Source organism: Ananas comosus, linkage group 19 (assembly GCF_001540865.1).
Source record: "Ananas comosus cultivar F153 linkage group 19, ASM154086v1, whole genome shotgun sequence".
Lineage (NCBI taxonomy): Eukaryota > Viridiplantae > Streptophyta > Magnoliopsida > Poales > Bromeliaceae > Ananas > Ananas comosus.
This window is the reverse complement of record NC_033639.1, coordinates 10,501,910-10,525,653: the sequence shown is the minus strand read 5'-3', so window position 1 is coordinate 10,525,653 and position 23,744 is coordinate 10,501,910. Positions and strand designations below refer to the sequence as shown.

At 37.8% G+C, this 23,744-nt stretch overlaps 5 protein-coding genes across 12 annotated transcripts; 2 read left to right on the top strand and 3 right to left on the bottom strand.

Moving 5' to 3' along the window:
• Nucleotides 2,598-7,524, bottom strand: LOC109725169 (glutamate receptor 3.7-like). Its single transcript, XM_020254259.1, is given in 8 exon segments — nucleotides 2,598-3,245; nucleotides 3,587-3,993; nucleotides 4,110-4,141; nucleotides 4,467-4,744; nucleotides 5,102-6,196; nucleotides 6,198-6,442; nucleotides 6,687-7,026; nucleotides 7,509-7,524. Coding segments are annotated over 7 exon segments (2,766 nt in total). The 5' UTR covers nucleotides 6,946-7,026; nucleotides 7,509-7,524; the 3' UTR covers nucleotides 2,598-2,795.
• LOC109724821 (major pollen allergen Ole e 10-like) lies at nucleotides 8,031-8,865 on the bottom strand. Its single transcript, XM_020253747.1, has 4 exons — nucleotides 8,796-8,865; nucleotides 8,603-8,631; nucleotides 8,258-8,492; nucleotides 8,031-8,133 (listed from the first exon to the last, which is right to left on the bottom strand). Exons 1-4 carry the CDS (start codon nucleotides 8,863-8,865, stop codon nucleotides 8,108-8,110), a joined length of 360 nt encoding a protein of 119 aa, XP_020109336.1. The 3' UTR covers nucleotides 8,031-8,107.
• On the top strand, nucleotides 9,623-12,736 carry LOC109725236 (chloroplastic lipocalin). 4 transcript variants are annotated; one of them, XM_020254341.1, is made up of 5 exons: nucleotides 9,623-9,717; nucleotides 10,488-10,623; nucleotides 10,866-11,132; nucleotides 11,401-11,691; nucleotides 12,298-12,736. In XM_020254341.1, the coding sequence occupies exons 1-5, from the start codon at nucleotides 9,665-9,667 to the stop codon at nucleotides 12,574-12,576; spliced, it is 1,026 nt and encodes a 341-aa protein (XP_020109930.1). In that variant the 5' UTR covers nucleotides 9,623-9,664; the 3' UTR covers nucleotides 12,577-12,736. The 4 variants fall into 4 exon arrangements, with proteins under 4 accessions (XP_020109930.1, XP_020109931.1, XP_020109929.1 ...); XM_020254342.1 differs by lacking the exon at nucleotides 9,623-9,717 and adding an exon at nucleotides 9,754-10,076; XM_020254340.1 differs by lacking the exon at nucleotides 9,623-9,717 and adding an exon at nucleotides 10,083-10,272 and having other exon boundaries at nucleotides 10,896-11,132.
• On the top strand, nucleotides 13,844-16,201 carry LOC109724668 (CRS2-associated factor 2, mitochondrial). Of its 2 annotated transcripts, XM_020253561.1 has the most exons (5): nucleotides 13,849-14,402; nucleotides 14,853-14,980; nucleotides 15,087-15,312; nucleotides 15,420-15,547; nucleotides 15,774-16,201. In XM_020253561.1, the coding sequence occupies exons 1-5, from the start codon at nucleotides 13,907-13,909 to the stop codon at nucleotides 15,846-15,848; spliced, it is 1,053 nt and encodes a 350-aa protein (XP_020109150.1). In that variant the 5' UTR covers nucleotides 13,849-13,906; the 3' UTR covers nucleotides 15,849-16,201. The 2 variants fall into 2 exon arrangements, with proteins under 2 accessions (XP_020109151.1, XP_020109150.1); XM_020253562.1 differs by lacking the exon at nucleotides 15,774-16,201 and having other exon boundaries at nucleotides 13,844-14,402; nucleotides 15,389-15,489.
• LOC109724667 (zinc finger CCCH domain-containing protein 55-like) lies at nucleotides 16,510-23,597 on the bottom strand. Of its 4 annotated transcripts, XM_020253557.1 has the most exons (6): nucleotides 23,457-23,597; nucleotides 23,073-23,199; nucleotides 21,475-21,996; nucleotides 19,411-19,953; nucleotides 16,936-18,991; nucleotides 16,510-16,827 (listed from the first exon to the last, which is right to left on the bottom strand). In XM_020253557.1, exons 4-6 carry the CDS (start codon nucleotides 19,824-19,826, stop codon nucleotides 16,798-16,800), a joined length of 2,502 nt encoding a protein of 833 aa, XP_020109146.1. In that variant the 5' UTR covers nucleotides 19,827-19,953; nucleotides 21,475-21,996; nucleotides 23,073-23,199; nucleotides 23,457-23,597; the 3' UTR covers nucleotides 16,510-16,797. The 4 variants fall into 4 exon arrangements, with proteins under 4 accessions (XP_020109146.1, XP_020109148.1, XP_020109147.1 ...); XM_020253559.1 differs by lacking the exon at nucleotides 21,475-21,996 and having other exon boundaries at nucleotides 19,411-19,956; XM_020253558.1 differs by lacking the exon at nucleotides 21,475-21,996.

The following is a 23,744-nucleotide window of genomic DNA, read 5'->3' as shown; positions in this document are numbered from 1 at the left end:
ACTGTTTTGCAGGAGACAAAGACGTATAGATCTCAATTTTAGTGCAAAAAACTTATTTTTGGCCTCATTTACATGCAACCAAACAGCGTCCTAAACCATGCCAACTTATTCATGTCTTATCTTATGGACAAGTAATGATCAAATCAAAGATAATCCCAACTCATAAAGCGAAGGAAAGCTAAAATTTTGAACAGAAAAATTCTAGAGCTTTTGGCACAATCACATGAGTTCTAGCAACAGAAATTTTTTTTTGACATATTTGGCACCAGTTACCAACCCTAACACTGCTAAATAAGTCGCGAAATGGCTTTAACCATCACGGAAAATATATATGATTTACGTTACAAGAAGTAAATTACAAGCTACATATTAACTTCCTCTTATGTTCTACAAACAGAGAAAGGTGGAACTAGTAACAGCACAATCAGCTTTTCTGAGGCTGAGAAGTGCTTTGCTGCTGCTGCTGCCTGAAAATGGCTTTTATGGCTTCTTCTCTCTCATCAATGAAATTGAAGAAGCTATAAATGGCTTGAGAACAGCCCCTCTTTGATAGCTCAGTATCTGATGCAGGATCTCTATGTTTTATCCGATAGCGAATGAATTGCCGAATCGACCGTAGAAGAAATAAGAGGAGAGAAATAATAGTAGCTGCCCCACAAACCAGAAATAGCCCCCAGAAGCAGCTCAAGTGCAGCTGGTCTGGCTCAGAATTCCCGCTTCCCTGCGCAGCACATGAGTTTGTCTTGCAAAACCACTTCTTGTGAATTCTGTGGAGTTCTCCGCTTTCGGAAAGTTCTAAGATTGCTCTCGACATGTCAACTGCAAGGGGAGAATCTCTTCGAAACGCCTATTAGCGAAAAGTGCACAGTACTNGTGGTTTAAAGTGTATCAAGTTAGTATCCTGTGGTTTTGCACTTTTTCACTTTAGTACCCTGTGATTTAAAGTGTATCAAGTTAATACCTTGTGAGTGGTTTCGCACTTTATCACTTTAGTACCCTTTGGTTTTGCACTTTATCATTTTAGTAACCTGAGGATAACCATCATCCTAACCACACATCCTATCAATCAATGGTTAAAAATTTATGAGTACAAGAGGGTCTATACTCATAAGAGTATAATATCCCCAGCCATATATATATATATATATATATAGAATTAGACTGTAATGCTATTAATAGTAAAATACTTTTTTTACTTTTAGAGCGCGCTCTTTTTCTGTTTGGCTTTAGGAAAAGCATTTGCTATTCCAAATATGTTGAGTCCCATAATTCTTTTAAAATAATAGAATATCAAAAAATTTTATGTAATATGATATCAGAGATAATATAAAACTCGCGTCCTACCCACACAATCTTTAAAATGCAACATGATGGTGTCATTTTGGAGCGAATGTACAATAGACAAATCCAATCGTAGAAATTTGTTCTCAAATTTTGATCGTTACTTCAAAAAAATCTCGGACAAGGGAATATCTATGATGGTGATAGTGATGTGTGAATTTAGTGCTCATTTGACCCCATTTTGCAAGTCGTCTATTTTGTGGTAGTTTAGTGCGAAAAATGCGGCTTCTTTTTGGTGGAGTTCTATCTTTATGGTAGCTTAATGCGAATTTGACTTCTTTTTATATGTTAATGCTCTTTTCTTTTTTTTTTTAAGTAGTTTATGTTAATGGTAGTTGACTTCTTTTTATATGTTAATGGTCTTTCTTTTTTAAGTAGTTTATTATAATGGTGGATGACCTCTTTTTATACGTTAATGGTCTTTTTTTTTTTAAGTAGTTTATGTTAAGGGTAAACTTCAGATACCACCTCTGTGGTTTCGCACGTTCTCACTTTAGTACCATGTAGTTTAAAGTATATCAAGTTCATGTCCTGTGATTTCATTTTTATCTTTTCGTGAGCTTCTCCGTTAATATTTTGTTAAATTGTATACAAAAAGTTTCAGATACTCTACATAAATTTATCGAATATTCACTTTAATACCTTTTAGTTTTAACTTTGTCACTAATTTAACGAAAAAAATTAGTGAAATCGATAATAAAAGAAATAAAAATGAAACCAGAGAATACTAAATTGATACGCTTTGAACAACAGAATACTAAAGTGAGAATGTGTGAAACCACATGGGTGATATTTGAAGTTTTCCCTTGTGTTAATGGTAGTTTGCTGGTGGCAGTTGACTTCTTTTTGAAAGCAAAGTCAAGTAGACTTGTGGCAATTTTTTGTTACTGATTCTGCGTAAAATCTCTTAAAAACAATTTGAAAAAGAGAGATTTTTTTTTTCCAAAAAAATGACATTTATTGGTATTTATTTTAGTATAATATGAATTCAGGACATACATAAAAAGAGTTTCTCTGTAAAATACATAAAACTGTTTTGCAGGAGACAAAGACGTATAGATCTCAATTTTAGTGCAAAAAACTTATTTTTGGCCTCATTTACATGCAACCAAACAGCGTCCTAAACCATGCCAACTTATTCATGTCTTATCTTATGGACAAGTAATGATCAAATCAAAGATAATCCCAACTCATAAAGCGAAGGAAAGCTAAAATTTTGAACAGAAAAATTCTAGAGCTTTTGGCACAATCACATGAGTTCTAGCAACAGAAATTTTTTTTTTACATATTTGGCACCAGTTACCAACCTTAACACTGCTAAATAAGTCGCGAAATGGCTTTAACCATCACGGAAAATATATATGATTTACGTTACAAGAAGTAAATTACAAGCTACATATTAACTTCCTCTTATGTTCTACAAACAGAGAAAGGTGGAACTAGTAACAGCACAATCAGCTTTTCTGAGGCTGAGAAGTGCTTTGCTGCTGCTGCTGCTGCTGCTGCTGCTGCTGCTGCTGCTGCCTGAAAATGGCTTTTATGGCTTCTTCTCTCTCATCAATGAAATTGAAGAAGCTATAAATGGCTTGAGAACAGCCCCTCTTTGATAGCTCAGTATCTGATGCAGGATCTCTATGTTTTATCCGATAGCGAATGAATTGCCGAATCGACCGTAGAAGAAAAAAGAGGAGAGAAATAATAGTAGCTGCCCCACAAACCAGAAATAGCCCCCAGAAGCAGCTCAAGTGCAGCTGGTCTGGCTCAGAATTCCCGCTTCCCTGCGCAGCACATGAGTTTGTCTTGCAAAACCACTTCTTGTGAATTCTGTGGAGTTCTCCGCTTTCAGAAAGTTCTAAGATTGCTCTCGACATGTCAACTGCAAGGGGAGAATCTCTTCGAAACGCCTATTAGCGAAAAGTGCAAAGTACTTAATTATCGACAATGAAAACGATAATGTAATAATCCATGTACCAATATAAAATATGGATTTTCATGTATAAGAACAAATTCCAGTTTCTTTGAAAACGCCCTCATCTTACTCCAATTCATTGGAGGGAGTTCATTTTGTAACAGAGAAACTATTTTAAAGAGGGGTAGTTTTGTATGCAAAATTATGCATGTACAACAAATCAAGTTTTTGAAGGGCATATACGAAATTCAAATTTTGTCGAGATGTATACGTAAATAGGTGATTTGCAGGGTACCATGCAACAAATATTCATATATAATAAAAGAATTAACTTACAAATCCCCATCCACTTCTGGTGAATGGCTGTCCAATTATGTCAAACCCACTTGTCTTCGACAAAAATATTTCGACATACGGAAGCTCATCGACAATTGCCGCTACACCGCCACTTTTAGGCCCGAGTTTTAATGCTTCTTCATAAGCTTCAGGAGATCCGAGAGCAACGAGCCTCGAAGGATGGACACCAAGACCGTCTATAAGATAACTTCGAGCGAAAGACCCAGTTTGATAACCAATAGGCGCATTACTTGCTATTAGACTATCAATTCCTTTCATTGGAGACGACAACTGTTGAACGGTGAAAAATGATGTTAAGCTTGCTGTATAGCTCGATGTGATAACCATAAGGAGAAATAGCCATGTCGTCATGACGAATCGGCCAAGCGTGCTCAAAGTATCTTCTTCTGAAACAAAAACAAAACAACGTAATGTTATTGTGCATAATCTCGTCAGTTATCTGCATAATGATTCTACTGGACTATTATTAGTTGTTGAGAATGATTTGAGTAAATTCACTTACGCTGTGAGTGGAAGAGCGTCGAGAAGCTAAACCTGTTAAGGAAAATATAGACATATTAGATGCTTAAATTCTTTTAAAAAAACATAATAAATCTTTTTAGCACAAATCTTCACAAACTACAAGACAAGGTGCTAATTGCAGTTGCAGTTCTTTTTTTTTTCGTAACTATAATGGAACATTTAAAAGAAAAAAAATGAATACAACTAGACTCCCAATTTACCAAAGTATAGGCAGTACGACAGCGCAGCTAACATCAATAACTGCCAGTAAAGCTTAACGAAAGTAGAATTAAAATAAGATAGACATACTGAAGCTTCCATAATAACATGCATGAGTCTAGTACTGTAAATATCTTACAAGAGCATGGTGATGCACTGCCTCTTGGGTGGGCCCCGAAAATCGCTATTCACCCGATGCTCGAGCAGCCAAATAACCATCCCAATCATGAAGAAAAATGCAAAAGTCACGCACCACATCCTAATCGTGAAAGGCCTGAGGAAAGCCCAAGCATTCGATTTTATACTTTTCAATGGAGCCACTATGACTAGGCCCGTAGAGATATAAGGCTGGGTGAAGTCAGCAATTTTGGTCCGGTTTGTGACGATTGCAACATCCCCGACAGCTGCATCAATGACCTGAAATTTCTTTCATCTTTATTATCTTACTGATGAAAAAATTGGGCAGTTGATGACCGAAAATCCTACCTCAACCAGATCCCTCAGTCAAACTCTGCTTAATTTCCTTAAGTCGGAGACTAAGTCGAAGCTAATTTACCTTCCACATCATCTTCAATTGAGGGAATTAAACAGAGTTTACCATTGCGATCTAATCAAAACAGAAATAGAAGTTCGGCACATCAACTGCAACAAACTAAGTTTTAGTAAACCGAGTGAAATTTTGCCATAAGTTCAGTCGCCAGTTGCATAATTTACCCCCAGAAAATCATAAAAGCAACAAAGTCCAAAACTGAGGTGATAGAATTTTGTACTTACATCTTCAACAACCATTCTCACAAGCTCATCATAGTTTGGGTTCGACCGTCCATCACCAACTGGCACAAACTGATGCGAGACATCATACGGAATCAATCGAGTTGCAGCATTAAATACCTCAATGCAATATCCATTAACTGTGTGATTTTCTTTTTCTACTCCTACAAACTCAGTATAGCTGGCTCTATAAGGAACTCCAATCCGTAGTGGCCTTTCACTATCTGCGACGACCCAACCACGCGGCGTTTCTGTCTTTCCACTAGGCCAAGTAGTATTTCCAAGTCTCTTACTCATTCTTAGATCCCTCTTATTGTTCCCGTGCATAGTATCAGGCAAAGAAATAGACAAGCCTGTATAATTAGACCAGTATCCAATTGTTTGGATCTGTGCGCTGTTTATGTTTATAATTTCATATGTACTGCCTACGAGATTCTTATTGCTATCGAATTTGACTGGGCCAGATAAGCCGCTGAAATTCAACAGCAGTAATTTCTTAAGCAGCAGGTTCCCGCCATCGAACGTTCGGAGCTTGTCAAGTTGCATCTTTCCTTTTGCAGAACTTAGCGCGTTGTTCGAAGAAAATGTTATATTTCCAAACTCATTGAGAAATTCATCAACCGCATGAGCAACGGCCCAAACTGAATCATACGCGTAAAAGCCATAAGCGTTTAGTTCAGCACTAATTCCCCCCTTTCGCTGCAAATCTCTCCATCTTGATATAAAAGCACTTCTCACTTTCGAGTTTGGGATATGCGGGCGAAAACCAACTACTCCTCGAAGGTCACTCAATAAATCAAAATTAACAGTTTTGGATGTTTCTAAAGCCGTAGAAAGCCAATCTGTTGCGAGCCAAACATACTCATCGCTCATCATTCCAAGATTTTGGGCAATGGAGAAGATCTTAAGACCGGAATCTGGATTAACATGTGCAACATAAACTCTTGGTCCAATTATTATTGATTTTTTCAGCAAATCCAAGATTTTATCTTCCGAAGCACTTGCTGGTAAAGCAATCTTGTGGACCTTTGACAATCTTTCTGCGAGCTCGTCATCTAGAGAATTTATTCCATTTCTGCCATACTCATCGTCTGTAAAAAATCGCAATTACTTGTCTCCACCCATAATAATCAATTAAATTGGCCATAGCGGCCATCTGATAAGAATCACTAGGTGTCATGCGGACGAAGAACGGAAACTGGAGAGAGGAGAGGGTCGGATCGGTAGCTGAGAAGGATACAAGTGGTATTTGGAGGCCATTAGAGAGAGATGATATCATGTGAGCTATTGTTGAGGATTGCGGCCCGATAATGGCTATTGCCTCCTCCTCGAGAACTCTAAGTGCTGGAAACAGCAAACATTGTTATGATGCAGCAACAGCGTCTGAAAACACGATGCAAAACACGGGAACTAGATATACTACAAAATTTGCTAAACCACTTCAACTAGTACATTTGTTAATCAGCATACTACAATCTGTTTACGAAGCCGTAAAGATACTAAACTGAAAGAGTAATCCAACTTGACACATATAGACAACTATAAATTCTCGTCAAACACAGAAAGAAAAAGACTCAGATGGATTTACCTGCAATGGATCCAATAAAAGCACTACAATTAGAGTCCTGCATTATAAGATTCAGCCGGGTTCCGCGAAGAACAGTCTCATCTGCATTGATATCGGCGACTGCAGCCTCGATCGCGGCCTTTGCGACTCCGCCGATGAGAGAATCATAAGTTAGAACAGCACCAATGTTAACAACAGAAGGCCTTTCAGAATGGCTGAGACCATTAAAGCCCAAAAGCAGGAAACTAAGAACACTAATAATCTTCACATAGGCCATCATCAAACCCCTTTTGAGCTTAGGGCAAGCCAATTTCTTCACTTTTTAAGAAACTCATCTCAGATCAGAAGCTTCTTTCGACATCTACCAGAAAAATTGTAACTTCAGCTTGACTTCGTAATCAAGAGAAAAACACCAAACACAGGCTCAATCACGCTCAAAAATTGGACCTTTTTTTTTGCCTTTTAAGGAAAACACTAACCTTCAATCGAAATCCTGATCAGGATGATAAAAAGAAACAAGATAAACTTAGTGCAAGACGAATGTAGAGAAGAAGTGATGGAGAAAAAGCAAGAGGAAGCTTAAAACCTGAAAAGTCAAGCACAAAAAATTAACTTTTTCCTCTTCCCTTTAACTTTTTCTGGGAAAAAGGTTGCAACTTTTTAGATGAAAATGTGAAAGGGCCTTTACTGAGAACCTTAACACACAGAAACAGCTGTGCATTATTAACTGGTTCTGAGATTTAGAAAGAAGCCCAATGAAGAAGAAGAGGTTAAACACATGAATATTGATAACGAGGATGATGATTGTTAGCTTATGAGCTCCATGATTCTGTGGTTAAATACCTGAGCTTATTTGTGTGAGAAAATGTGTGAACTGTGTGCAGAAGAAGATGGGCTAGCCCTTTCCCCATGGCCCATGGATGGATGGATGGATGTAGTAAATTAAAAAGGACCCACATTGAAAGCATTAGTTGCTCACCCACGTGCTTACTTACAGTACTCACAAGTCTAATAAGTCAAGTCAAAAGGAGATTCTACATAGTTCACACAATTTATAAATTTTCTGAAAATTGGATATGCAATTTTGGGCGCAACACGATAATCACGGTTCAAACACGCCATGGAATTATTAAGAAAAATCCTAAGTTAATACAATATATAAATTGGTATGATTCTTTCTAGAGTGGACTGATGTGTTGCGTGCGGCCTACAGATATCTTCGACCAAAAAAAAAAAAAAAGTACCAACACAAATTCATGTAATGTGAAAACAACAAGTAAAAAGAAAATATTTTGTTTCCATAGTTCCGCGCAACAAAATGTACCGAACAACAATTACATCCATGAAACTAAAGACAAAGGAAATACAAAAACTAAACAAGTAGGCTAATATATATGAGATTAAACTCAAGTTCTTGCTCATCTAGGAGAATCCACAGCTCCTTAAGCATACTTGCAGCTTCCATAACCTTCAAAAAAGATAGGAAAAAAAACCCAAAAATAACCATGATTAATTAGCCATTAACCAAAGGGAATTAAAAACATAAAAACTTACAAAATTAACAACACAAACATGCATAGGATAGTACTAACTTGGGTCAGTGAGTACAATAAGCCCAGAACCATTGAAGTAGCAGTTCCAAAGGTTCCTTCCTCTAGATTGGTAGTAGAGATTCATGGCCACTGAAGCGTGTGAAATTCGGGTGTTCGGGTCGAAACACGGTCCATCGGCTTGGATCGGGTCGCAGTTGGTTTCACTGCACGCGAACCGGATTATGTCGTCCAGATCTCTATCCTCAGCTGAAGCCTTTGCTACACACCATGTTTTCTAGGGAGAATTCAAAGGTGTCACATAGATTAAAATTTCTCAAAAACTTGGTAAAAATATTAAGAAAGTAAAAATATTTTCCAACCAAATTAAATTTACTATCTATGCACCTGGCAACTAGTTAGCCCACTGCATTCACCTGAAGTCAAAAAAAAAAAGTGCAACCAACAAAATGTAAACTTGGTCAAAACCAGGAAGAAATATGAAATCAATTTCTAAATTTATAAAGGAAACTAAAGTAAGAACTTTTATGCAGAAATAGTTTAAGTTTCAAATGTTTGAGCTAATTACAAAAAATGGTACCATGATTGAGGTAGGAGAGAAGCAATAGAAAGTGGAGGAAGGAGAGAAAAATAACATGGGTAGAAGCCATTGGAGAGTAGTAATAATAATTAAGTTTATAGTAAAAAAAAAAAAAATGCATATATATGAAATGAAATGAAATACACAACAACAAGAGAGATTAATTTATAGACCTTTCATAATGAAAGGTTTTAAAACATTGTAGAAGCTTTTGGAATGTCCCCCATAATTATTTGGTGATTTAAATTTCTTTAATTTAATAGTAACGGTTGAATTAATAATGATCCTATGTAACGGTTGAAATTACTTTATTGCTAGAAGACCAAAAGCCAAAAAAATTAAAAATAAAACCTCAATATATATATATATATATATATATATATATATATATATATATTTTTTTATGTGTGTGTGTGTGCAATACTCCATTTCATAGACATTGGGATTTGGGGTGATTTCCATTAATTTAAAGTTAATATATCATGTTTTTAAAAATGGAAAAGAGTTTACCAACAAATAGTTTTACCCATAAAAAAAAAGAAAAAAGAAACTCCACGTGGCAGATAATTAGTGAATGCTTAGCACAGAATCTATTCTCGAACTCCGTCCACCACGTCATCTATGAACGGCATAGCCATCGACCGTCCATTTAATCCCTTGTTGAAATCCTCACCGCAATATTTACAAAAAAATATTTAAAAACACTAAAACTAAATGGACGGTGGAGATTTCAAAGAAAGGTGAGAGGTAAGGGACGTAGCTTTCTCGGTCCACAGATGACGTGGTGAACCTCGTCCACATAATAATATTCCCTTATCTTTCTCCACCAATCACATTTCCCGGATTGGTTCTCCACTCTTCGAGTGGCCATGGCTTTTGCTCTACTTCGAATCCCACCCCCATCTCCACCTCCCTCTTTCCGGTATTTCCCAAATTTCCCTTCAAAATCAATGCTTTTTTAGTGAATCTTAAAAAAAAAAAAAAATTGTTAAGTAATTTCGACTTAATATTATTCTAAGTAACATTGTTATAATTCTCCGTCTCTTTTAGGTTGGCTGGTTGGTTTGTTCTCTAGGAATTGTGGTTGTAATTTACAGTTAATTTTCTAACTTTAACAAATGGGTTTATTCAAATTTGATTGGTCGGTATGTTTGTGGTCTAAAAAGGTGGGATTTTTCTACTTAATTTGAGTAGTGTAGGATGGATTCCCTTGTATTCTTCATATGCCATGAAGGTGTTTGACAAATTGTCAATGTGGATACTTTTAATCTGTTGCAAGAGGTAATTATGTTGTATTATGGAGATTAATGGGATATGGTGATTACCCAAAAGATCGATCAGATATGAAACTGTCTAGAAGTAATCTTAGCATTCTCCGCTCTTGTGGATGGATGGTTGAGAAAAGTCGAACTATGCCATCCGAACTGAGAGGGCTTAGGAACGGCTTTGACACCATGATATCGGCGAGATTGATTTGGTAGGAAACGGTCCACAAATAGGATTGAAAGTTTTCAACCAACTACATATGCATATTATTTAGGAGACACTCTTCAATGAAAATCATGAACAAAAAGTTATCTGTTTTATTGTATTCCAGTTAAAAGTTCAATGCCTTTTAGCGTATTTATCTGTAGCCTTATTATCCTTGGCTGCTCATATAACCTCTTTTTTTTTTCGCTTTTGTCTCTTTAGGAGGAAATGTTCCTTTCCAGGAGAAAAAAATATTAAATGCTCTTCGAGGGAGACAACATCTTGTGGTGATTCTATATCTAGACGACTGCTCTCCTGTTTTGCTGCTTCAATAATGCTCGTCTCTCCACCAAACCTGGTAATGATATGTGTTGCTATTTTGGTATATTTAAGAATGTCGAATTTTTATTAAAGGGCCGCGGAAGAACTAAAACAGTAAGAAGAGTTGTGTACAATGTAATGTCGGAACTCATAGTTATCACCGTAAAGAATACTGGCATTTAAGCACACAACCAGAATTACAGAGTTATTCTTTCCCCGTTAAATTTCGAAGAAACTAAATTTCAAAAGATTAAATGAAAAGTTTACTTTTGTTACAAGATTAAAGACTTATTACGGTTAAAAGATCAGGCTTTCGCTGCGGAACCCTCTGGCCACCGGAGCTTATGCCAGATTGCAGCTGCCGCAGACAATGGTTCTACTCTAAAAGTGGATACCATGTTGGAAGATGGAAGTAGGATGCTTATGATGAGGGGTATGACAGCTAAGAATTTCGATCCCATCAGATATTCAGGAAGATGGTTTGAAGTAGCTTCACTGAAACGCGGATTTGCCGGCCAAGGGCAAGAAGACTGCCATTGTACGCAGGTAAACATATGGCTTAAGGCATCGTTATGATGAATTTACTGTAACTACAAAATGCCTCTCCTTAAAAAAACTCTTTCTAATACAAAACCAACATCCCTGCATGAATTGGATGACTCTGCAACTTAATGGTATTATCGCAAGAGACTCTACTTACGATGTTTACGTAGTAAAAGTCAGAGCTTATTGGAGGGATACATGTAAAAGCCCCTTTTTCATTTTACAGCAGTAAAATTATGCTAATTTAGGAAACTTTTGTGTGAGATTTCAGGGAGTCTATACATTTGATGCGAAGATCCCAGCTATCCAGGTGGATACATTTTGTGTCCATGGTGGCCCTAACGGATATATTACTGGTATAAGGGGAAGGGTTCAGTGCCTTTCTGAGGAGGATATGGAGAAAACTGTAACTGCTATGGAGCGGCTGGAAACGATTGAGGGAAAATGTTACCTTCGTTTCCCAACACTACCGTTTATACCTAAGGAACCCTATGATGTGATTGCGACTGATTATGACAACTTCGCGCTTGTTTCTGGGGCTAAAGATAAGAGCTTCATTCAGGTAAGTAATACTATTACTGCATTTGAGTCGCTTTTCATATTTGTCAGCAATAATACTTCTGTGCCTATTATTCTGAATTTTATGTGTAAAACAAATTGCAAAGTTCTTCAGTAGATTCCTACATTGGAATTTGATAGGTAATAGTAATGCGGTCGAAACTTTCAGCTTAATTTTACGCATGAAAATGTCAGCGGATTCAATGACACATTGAGCGTGGCAAAAAAAAAGAAAAGAAAAAAAAAGAAAAAGAAAAAGAAAAGAGCCTAAAAACCGAGTTGAAGCCCCAAATTTTAGTTTTGTGTCTGTGCGCACACACACGTGTTTTATTAAGAAAAACATAGCTATGAACTTCAGGAATTCAAGGTACAGCAAAACTCAGAATTGTTCAGCCTTTTTGATAGTTTCATAGTGTTTTGGTTAGAAATCGTATGGTGTGGTTCGCTGGAGAACTGAAATCGGTAATAGTTATGTTAAGCATGTAATTTTATCACATTATTTCTATTTTGCATACAATTTAAACTTTTTGTACCTTGTGATGCCTAGTTAGTTCGTGTGCTATATAATCTCCCTGGAATTGATGCTTACACTTGAAATTCTGGAAATCAGATTTATTCAAGAACTCCCAATCCAGGTCCAGAATTTATCGAGAAGTACAAATCGTATTTGGCAATGTTAGGATATGACCCTAGTGAAATCAAAGACACTCCGCAAGATTGTGAGGTCATGTCCTCTAGCCAGCTAGCTCTGATGATGTCGATGCCCGGGATGAACGCAGCTCTCACAAACCAGTTTCCCGATTTGGAATTAAAGGCACCGATCGCACTTAATCCGTTTACGAGCATCTTCGACACATTGAAAAAGCTTCTCGAGCTATACTTTAAATAGCTCACTATGTGTACTAATGTTGTGTAAATTGTGTTGCTGCGCAATCGCCTTTTCAGTGACGAAAGTTGCTCAATGTATGTAGATAGTTACTCAATGTATGTATTTGATTTCATTGTAGTTATTCGTTTTCATTCAAAAATCTACCATGAGAATTTGAGAATGTTTTTTTTTTTTGTGGTACATCTTTTATAGGTAAAAGTGTCTGGAGACCCCCTTAACAATAGGAGAACTTTGAAATGGCACCCTCGACTTTATTTTTAGTCTGTTGACGTACTCCTTAACTTTTTGATGTTTTGGAATTGGATGATCTTAGGCAATTAAATTGGAGATTTCAGCAAATTTATTATTTTTTTTTTCAAATTTAGTAGTCTTTAATTCGCTTTTTAGCGAAAAAAATTATTCATACATCCCCTTTTGAGATGTATTGGTAGCATTGCTTTAACTGAAACCATTGGAGTGAAATAAAATAGAAGTTTAGAGGGGTGTCAAAAAAAAAAAAAAGTCGAGGGGTCACATTCAAAATAGCCTTAGTTGAGGGGGTTCGTACGCAATTTTACCTAACCAATGGGTAGGGCTTTTTTATAAAATGACCCTCCAAAAAATTGAAATTGGCAAAATGACCCTGTAAAAATTTTATTTGTAAAACTAACCCTCCTTTCGCCACGTGGGTGCCACGTCAGGGTTTCCTTACAAAGACGGTGAATCGTTCGCCGTTTTCTCCCATTATCCATTTCTTTTAAAAGCGGTGAATCGTTCACCACTTTCTCCTATTTCTTTTAAAGGCGGTAAATCGTTCACCGCATTCATTAAAATTATGCGTGAATTATATAGGAAATAGAAAAAAGTGAGGTTGTTAGGATTATATGTGGATTATTAGAATTTTTATTTGATTATTAGGATTGTATGGATAGATTATTAGGATTTTCAGGCTGTTAAGATTATATGAAATTATATGGATAAATTATTAGGATTTAAAGGTTGTTAAGATTATATATGATTTGTTAGAATTTTTATGTGGTTGTTGGGATTATATATGGGATAAATAAGTGAAAGGCGGTGAATGATTCACCGTCTTTAAAACAAATAGGAGAAAACGGTGAACGATTCACCGCCTTTAAAAGAAATTCTGACGTGGTGCCGACGTGGCGAAAAGAGGGTTAGTTTTCCAAATAAAATTTTGAGAGGGTTATTTCACAAATTTCAAAACTTTAGAGGGTTGTTTTATAAAAAAGTCCCAATGGGTATAACCGTATAAGACGAGAAGTTACTCCCTAAACCGGGAGTATAACTTCGGACTATTCTCAATCCACTTCGGCTTCGTCCCCGCTTCATGCTCCGGAGGCTTCTCCCATGGCCTCACCACGCTCCCCAAACCCTAACCCTAACCCTAACCCTAACTCGCTCTAAATCCCAGTCCCCTTCTCCTCCACGCGATTCCTACGACCCCCCCTTCTCCCCCATCTCCCCCAAATCCCCACCGGCAAAACCCACCAACTCCCTCCCCAAAACCCTAAGCCCCAATCAGATCAAACCCTCTGCCCCCTTCCACTCCGACCTCCCCTTCGACTTCCGCTACTCCTACTCCGAGTCCGACCCCTCGGTGCGGCCCATCGGGTTCCGCGAGCCCCCGCGCTTCTCCCCCTTCGGCCCCGGGCGCCTCGACCGGAAATGGGACGGCGTGGTCGCGCCGGCGCCGGAGCCGGCGCCGGTGGTGGGATCCGCCGATCGGAGGAGCTCGGTGCTTGGCGAGCCGCTCACGGAGGAAGAGATCGAGGAGCTGATCGAGCGGTATCGACACAGCGACTGTTCCCGGCAGATCAATTTAGGTCTCAACCCTTCTCCTTTTGATCTCAAAATCAAATTTTTTATGCACATTTACGAGGCCATATGAGTTTTTATCTATTCAAATTAAACATTCTTTTTTTCTCGAAACTACACTTGCTTGGGTTGATACAATCATGCCATTTTTTCTTGTTAAAGTTTTGCCTTTTATCGGAATTTTAATGATATTTACAAACTATTAGTGGAAAATTCCGTACCCTAATATAATATTCTGTTATTTATCTAAGTTCTCACAGAACTTGACAAAGAGATTCCAAAATCCAAAGTAATCAAAGGTCGGGTGTCGAAATCAAAATTTTTTGAATCTGAGGTACACATTTCAAAATGCGTTGTAGTTTGTTGTAGTGTCTTTTGTGTTTTTACCTTCTACCTGCTCATCGCAAACTTTTGTTTTAAACATCTAACACAAATAGGTGACATTTGATGTTGCTTAGGAAAGGATGGCGTGACGCATAATATGCTTGACGACATCCACAACCATTGGAAGAGAGCTGAAGCTGTGAGAATCAAATGTTTGGGGGTGCCGACTCTCGACATGGACAACGTTTGCTTTCATCTTGAGGTTGTGAATTGTGATGCTACACTATTTTGCATTAAACACGCGGTAAATTTGTTCTCTATCGTATTATTGTAGGTACTGCTCTTAAAAATATTAGTTCGACCCACAGGATAAAACTGGAGGGAAAATCATCTACAGGCGAATCAACATTCTCCTTCTATATCGCGGTCGGTACTATGATCCAAAGCAAAGGCCGGTCGTACCATTGATGCTGTGGAAACCGCTCGCACCTATTTATCCAAGGCTCGTACCAAATGTTGCTGAAGGTCTCAGTTTCGAGGAAACGAAGGAGTTGAGGAACAGTGGGTTGAATTCCCCGCCGCTGATGAAACTAAGTAAGTCGGTTCAAAAAATCTATTGTAGGAAAGTTAAAGAGTGTTGCTTGAACGAATTTACTTCGATATTTTCTAGGGCAAACAATTTGACTGCTATACTCGTGCAGCCAGGAATGGTGTGTATGTGAATGTGGTGGATAAAGTTAGAGATGCCTTCAAAACTTCGGAGGTGGTGAGACTAGACTGTGCTCATGTCTATGCGAGTGATTGCAAGAAGATTGGAGTGAAGCTAAGAGTACGTATTCTATGCCCTCGTATTTGTTGCAGTGTTCTTCTTCATACACAATAAGTGGTGGCTTCGGTGCTTTAAGTGTAGCATCTCAGAAATTATCGATGCTCTTTGCTGTTCCCAGAAATTATAGGAAAAGTGTATATTTGTACTTCCTACTATATGCCGCTGCATCTCCACGTACAAGAAACTTTTGAAGTCTCTTTTAACGCTTAGGTTGATTTCACTGCAGGATTTGGTGCCTTGCATTCCTCTCTTGTTCAAAGACGGTCAGATAATACTGTGGAGGGGCAAAAGGAGAATCTGAGCTCGGTGCTGTGTGATTCATGACTCTATGTGGAGACAGAGTCTCCGCCATCTCATTTGTCGGCGCTGTCGCAAGTGTAGAGATGATTTAGAAATAAGCGGGTCGCGGTTACCTTTATAGGGCTTTTCTTTTCTTGTGGGACGTATGTTGGTGTTCCTGTGGGCGAACTTTTAGCATCCATTGGGAACCTTGCTTAGTCAACTGAGTTTTGTATTGAAAGCAGAGTAGTTGGGTCACTACATGCAAGGATGTAGTTTATTTGATTAAAGAAAAATCATGTTTTGAGCAATACTATTCATGTTTAGTGGCACAATGCCTTAATTTTGAAGCGAGAAACTTTAGTAGTTGTTTTATTTAGAAGTTAAAATTTAAATTATACTCTTTTAGTTCCAGATGCAATGACGACAAAATTCTACATGGTGGAGAATGGTTACAATGATGCAAAGGTGGGTGTAATTCGCAAGTGCAGATGAGCCCTACAAGGCTACAACCCTTTTTTTCGCCTATCAAAATCCCCAACCATTTTACATACGGAGCATTTCTCAGTAACAAATGAGCGTAATCTATCAACAATTTGTAGAGCTCAATCTTCAGTTTAACTCTCGCAGTTGCAGGGTTGCATGATTGGTGAAATAAGCCAAGGTAAATGAATATTCAAAAGGACACAACAGAGGAGCATAGAAACTTTTGGGCATCATTTCTACACATTGCCACCGACTGACACAAGTAAAGATAAGTTTGAGTTTATAATTCTTCAATGCATCGGAAAGATCACGGAAAACACCCGTCTAGTATCAAATAGAAGTACCGAAGCCGAAAGAAGAAAACATTCTCTAGTCAATTAGCAAAGCCTCCAAAATTTACAAAAAAACTTCATCATTGGAAGTAGAGATGGAGCTTTTCGACGGGACGATGACAGACAAATAGCTTGGCTTTGCACAGAGCAGGCTCAGCTCTTCACATATTTCTCTACATACGCCTGCATCAGGACAAAGAAGTATTGCAGATGAAGCAAACAATAATTTTTTTACCAAACTTCAGAGAAGATACAAAGAAATGAAAGCAGACGATTAAGTTCCTAACTCACCTGTACAAGCTTGTTGAGTTTCGCCTTAGAGTTTGATAGATAGAGATCAATTTTCTCCTGGGTTTGAGGGATGTTAGGACCTTGAATAGCACCAGTCACTTTCTCAACCACCTTCTTCACTATAGTTTTATGAGCTTCTTTGCTCAAATGACCTTCCTTCCAAGAGGGCTTCAGTACATCCTTAACAAACTCGACAAGCGCACACTTAAACATTTTCAGTGCTTTAGAATCCTTGCTCTTCTTATTCTCGCCATCCGCCACAACATCCGCATTTGCTTCTTCAGGAACACCATTCTGTTCTTCTTCTTTACCTTGGACTAACTCCTTTTCATGGACTTCCTTCGAAGGAGCGTTAGTCTCAACTTGCTTGGTTTCAACAATTTCGTGGTCTTCTGACTTGGAATCCCTTTTACCATCAGCAATAGTCAAAGGAACTAAGTTCGCTGAATTTCTATTCAGTTCCTCCATCAAGGGATTTTTTTGTTCAGTAGAAACAGATGAGGGTACAGTAGGATTCAAAGGCATCACAAGTCCCATTGGACTGGCATTTAAAGCAGCACTTCCAAAGAACTGCGCCAAAGAAGCCGAAAGGTCGGTAATTCGAGCAGCCTGCTCGCTCGTCACTACTTTAGGGGCGATCGAAGTTCCAGAGCCTGGCTCCAACAGTTTGATTTCTAAACTCGAAGTAGTATGAGGGGTTTCAAACTGGTTTTTCCCTACTTGGACATTCTGTATTCCTTCTCTATTTTGAGGCATAGGAACAATGACTTTCTCTTGGCTTTGTCCCTCCACAGAAGAAAGAGTCTGTTGAATTTTTACATTTTGAATAGAAAGATTATGTAGACCTTGCCCACCAAAGAGTTTTTCCTGTTGGCCTTGACCATTACTTTGAAGCAATTGAGAACGACTCTGTGAAATCTGCCCGCCAAGATTAATCCCCTGTTGGTTGAGTCCTATATGAGGAGGGGCTTGTTGAGCTATGAAATGACTCTGCCCAACTGGGTGCATTGGAAAGGCCACTTGTTGCATTTGACCATTAAAAGGCATCGCAGGGACACTTTGAGAAAAATTTTGCACATTAGGAACCCCGGGATTGATAAATTGGTTCTGGGATGGATGGCCCAAGTTTGGTCCTGCAAGCGCGGGTCCGCTTCCATCCTTGAATCCAGATGCCTCTACAGTTATTTTCATCTCACGAGAGACTGGAGGAGCATTTTGAGGAGAGTTGGTTGCGTCAACAATTGCAGTTCGATCACCCCAACTCGAGTCATTTCTTGATAAATCATCATGATTGGTGTTCCACTTATCATCATTTGTCCCAACTTCCATATTATTTTGATGCGAGAACCTGCAGCGCTCACCGCGGTGACAACGCCCTTCAGCAAAAAACTTACAGGGCTCATCATTTACCCTTTTTGTCTCAGTACTTCTGCCAAAAGATACCTCACTACTATTATTTCTACTATTATAATGGGATCTTTCTCTTTCCCTTTCCCTTTCCCTTTCTCTTTCCCTTTCCCTAGGCTCCCTAGCCTCATCTTTAATACTATACCCACTGTGGGAAGAAGCTTCATGATGAATGAATCTGCAATTTGCGCCTCTTTGGCATCTTCCCTTCGAAAAATCATAACATCTTTCAGTTGATTTGTTGTTATTTCTACGTGGATCAAGCTTTTCCCAACTACCACCTTCATCAAAATGGCCCCCTCCTTGCCTCTGAGATGGCTTATTCCGTGAATGATAATTGTGTTCTCGTGAATCAGAAAAATCATTCTCAATCTCGTTACGATGGTATTTTGCCCTTTCAGATCGACCTTCCCGCAAATCTGTTTGGTAAGGCCTGTCAAAGTGTCTCCGATCACTGTCCTCATGAAGGAATCTGCATTGATTTCCTCTCCTGCATCGCCCAGAAGAAAAATCTCTGCAAGGTTGAACCAACACTCCAACTGTTCTACCTCTGTCCCCTCTCCTTTCAATACCATGCTTTTGACCATAAGGGCTTCTGCTCCTGCTTCTGCTTCTGCTTCTGCTTCTACTCCTCGTTCGACTTCTTTTCCTAATTGTTATTAAATATTGTCAAACTTGTGTCAATACTTGTTAAAAATATAGTTTAGTGCAGCAATATAAATATCGAAAGAATAAGATACACAAGACAGAATCAAGTAAATAACTAACAGGATAATCATTTGTGCACCGATACATTATGCATATACCATATCTATCTATAGCCCTGCAAAATTATCTACCTACATATCAATCCCTTAAAAAACTGAACTTCACTCAATGCCCTTAAAAATGCCCTTGTACTATTTTTTTTTTTTTTTATTTAAAGTGAATTGGATGACTCCCCACAAAAGTTGTGTAAGAAACTCTGCCTTTTAAGGGGTATATGAAAATTCTACAAAGGGTGTATATGGAAATAGCTGATTTTCCAGAGAAACACATCAAAAGGCCCTTGATTAGTTTAGTGTATACCTGGATGGCTTGTTAGAACCACCTCTTGGAGATGGACTGCAACTGTGCTGCCTCCATGGATTGAGACCAGGTGACATGCTTGACTTGATTGCTGTACCCCATCCCTCTACCATTCCACTTTTGTCAGCATTTTTAACCATAGATTGATTCTCACCATCCGGGTTCCATAATGAATTCTTCGAATCAATCTTGTTCCCAGATTCAGTGTAAAATGCCTCTTCAGGTGGTTGAGACCCTAAAGGAAAAGCTTTAGATGATCCACTATTATTCTCACCATCTTCCATGTCTGACCAGTCAGTGAACTTTTGATCTGTTTCAGAATTATCTCTCTGCACGGAAAACTCAGTTTTTACTTCTTCCGGAGGCCCTTCTTTCAAATCCCATTTGGATGCCCTTTTCCTAGCACTGTCATTCATCTTTTTAAGTCCTCTTAACAAGACCGTAACTTTAGTGCTTTGTTTGTAAACCCTGATCGTCTTCCTTCAAAAACAGATAGGCTTAGGATTGTCTCTGCCAAGCTAAAGATGTTGATAGACTTATCAACTGCTACATTTAAATAAGAGAAAAGAAAGATTAATTACTGTCATGAGTTAAACACCCTGCCGCAAAAAGGAAAGACCAGATGTACTTCTTAGCAACAATATTAACATGTGACTATATGTGAATTAACAAAATATTTTTAACTACATTATCCAATATACAAGAAGAAAAACAAACAAATAAAACATACCAACAACGAAATTTGCATAAAGCTAGACTCTAGACATAGATAAAGCAAGTGTGGCATGAGTATGCAGATTATATATCATTGATATGGTTATCTACTTCAATAGCATATCAAAATTCTGAAGCAACTTACAATTACTGAAAATACATACTACTTGTCTAGGAACTCGAGAATAAGAATTCTCTTCTGTTCAGTTGAATGAAAATAACTTCTTGTTTCCTTAAGTCGTTTCATTTGCATTCTCATCTGCGTTCCTGTGATATATATGGGGGGCTTATTCTCCTTAAATCATTTCGTTTGCGTTCCTGAGATACATATGAATCTTTCAGTCCTTGGGTAGAGGCAGCATTAAAGTTGTTCACATAGAATAACTCTGCTCCTACCTCATGTCAAAATCATGAGATTTCTTCTCTCTCTCTCTCTCTCTCTCTCTCTCTCTCTCTCTCAATGGAACATCGTTCACCGCAAAAGGGAAATTTCCCTTGAGATAACTTCATTAATCAAGTAGAGAGTTTCATTGGCTCATTGATAGTAGTATAAGAGACAATCCTATAATATAATAGCTATTCTTCCATCCCCACTTGTTCCATGCTGAGAAACTTTAGAAAGGGTAGCTCAATTACATCTGGCCCATAATTAATTCAATTCCAAGTTGATACCCAAGTGATAAAATAATCTAACCTTGTTACAAAACCTCTTTTACTTTTGATTCTATATCTTGTCCAACATCTGAAAATAATGGACTAGCATGATGATAGTAATGATGATAAAGCATCAATATCTTAGTTAATTGATGGTCAGAGAAAAGGAAGGTTTACTCTAAGGCACTCAACAATATATTGATAGATGTATACTGCCCTAGAAGAAAGCAACTTGGATAGTTTACACTGAAGACACTAAACAATTTCTTTTAGATATATACTGGCCAAGAAGAATATAACTTGGTCTATCACAATTCACATAAATCACACAGAGAACCTGCACAGGCAGCTCTAGCTCCCATGTTGACAAATACCTTAGTTTCAAGAGCATAACAAAGGAGAATTATTCAAGTGCTAGTGATCTAAGTATAAAATTCCAATCCTATCATTCAAGAAAACCTTATCAGAATACGTAAGAGGATCAGTTATATCATTTACATCTTAAAATAAGTAAAAGCCAAAAGTTTTCAGGCATGTTTTCATGAAGTGCAGTGCATGCCACAACACATATCAATATGTATAACCTTTTTTTTTAACTCCTAAATGCAAAGCAAAACAGAAGAAGCATATAGCCTTTGAACATCATCATTTGTGCCACACAACCAACTTAGACCAAGGAATTTTAATGCTAAGCACCTTGTAGTAAACTAATCATCCTTGCACATGAACCTTGAAATACTTCAATAGAACAAAGCTGCATTTACATCAGAAGGAAAGATCGAACTGAATCAAGATTTTAATTAATAAACTTAGGACAACTCAATACATCAAGACTACTCTTAGAGAATCCTAAAACAACATCCTGCTTATCAAGATAATCAGGATAAATTACAATCATCTTTCACTCAGCTAAGCACAGAGAGGCATTTTTTGACTGGAATAGCTTCTTGGTTGTCTCTAAACAAAGGTGCTTCAAGAACATCAACATGACAAAGCTTATGCCAACTTTTAACAGTTTTGCCAACAAGCTTGTGGCAATATAGAGATCACCACACTTCTTTTATTAGATCATTGCTAGCTACAAATCCAACAACTTTTGCACCAATGGGACTCTATGAAAATCAATCATCCTGCAGAAGGGAGAGAAAGAAAGCTCCATCTGCTCCTAAGAAATACTTTCAATGTTTCCGCCCAGCTCGCTCATGTTCACTCTGATTCCTGAAAATGGAATACCCCAGACATCAGGCAGAGGCTAGTATGTTCTAATAATTTCTTAATTGTGTGCTTCTTAATGTAAAATAGGTAGTCAGCTGCAAAGATATTATGCTCCTTTTTTCCAATCCTATTTAGCCTACTTTTGACTGTTAAATTAAAGAAGCCATGCTCCTCACTTTTCTTGTGTAATGTTCAGGAACTAAACATAGGAGAGGTGTATCATTATTATCAGAATGTACATTGTTTCTCTCTCATCGGGATACAAGTTCCATCTGGCTAGGATGCTTGTTGATTCTTCAGAGGTTTTCTACAGTTTTCGATTTTTTGGTTCTTGATAGATATGAAGATCTAGAAATGCATTAAATTCCACATCACAACAAACTTGCTCTACTCAAAATAAACATTCATTAGTCAACCTAATAAATCTTATTCTTTCTATACTAATTCAAAACATCATAGATCATGATCTGAAGGCTGAGAATTGGTTTAAGGCGGGTGACGAGTACAATAAGTTTTGCACGGTTACGCAGGATAGGAATAAGACAGGACATTTTAATCCGAACACAAAAGAAGGGGAAGAGAAGGCCCATGCTCCTTCACACACAACAATGGAATCAGCTCCCACCTCAAACCTCCTTATTATCATCCTTACCCTTAGCTAAAGTTTAATCAATCTAGTGTCAACGATGGAAGCATTAGCACCAGGGTTATAATTAATCATAAAATTTCGTCAATATCTTCTCACATAACAGTGTCAACATTCGGTTGCTATGGCTACGTAACTACATATCACATGGTAAAATAAATGGATGCGAAAGATGATGATGCTTAATGGTGATGATCAAAAAGACTATTATAACTAGAGTATTATCAAATAACAACAAGCAAAGTGTCCAAACACCAAACATGACATACATTTAAACAAAAAATACAAACTCATACTCATTTTTTCCGCACCAAAACTAAATTGTTAGCCACACAGCAAAATGAAATCATCCACCAAAGCATACTGAAAAAGAAAAATCGAAGAAGAACATAAAAAAAAGACAGTTTTAATAATATTAAAAAGCAAAACCAACCTCAAATCAACTTCACAGTAGCTGCGAACTAGTAAAACCACCACTTTTCATAATGTCCTAGAAGAAATCAAAACGCGACGATCTTCGTGCTCCTAGAACGAGTCCTAGCTTCTTCTACTCCCGACATCTGAAGGACTCAAAACAAAACATAAACTAAAATTAGTGAAACAAAATAAGAAGTAGCGATGCAAAAACTACGGATACGATCCCACAAAGCAGCTAAAACCAAATCGAAACCCTAAATCAGAAGCCGTGTTTAGTTACAAAAGCAATCCAAGCGGAATCAAACACCACAACGCAATCGAAGAAGCATTGTGAACGAAAGATTAGGGGAAATCGTGTGTGGGATTTGTACAAGCGATCCAGAGAAGGGGAGTAGGGCACCTGTTGATGGATTCGAAGGTGTCGGGATCCCCTCGGCTCCTCCCTACGAAGCCCTAGAGAGAGAAACAGAAGAGGGAGAAGAAGAACGCGTGGGCGATACACTGGGCGAGAGACGATCATAGAGATATTTGCATAAAACCCCCTTAAAATTTTGAATTTTAAAGTTCGTAACTCTAACTTACATTATACCCCTTAAAAGATTTATATTTACGAACAAAATTTCTGAATCTATATTTTCATATTATTGTTTATTTGATTTTTCAAATTAAAATAATAATAAAAAACACC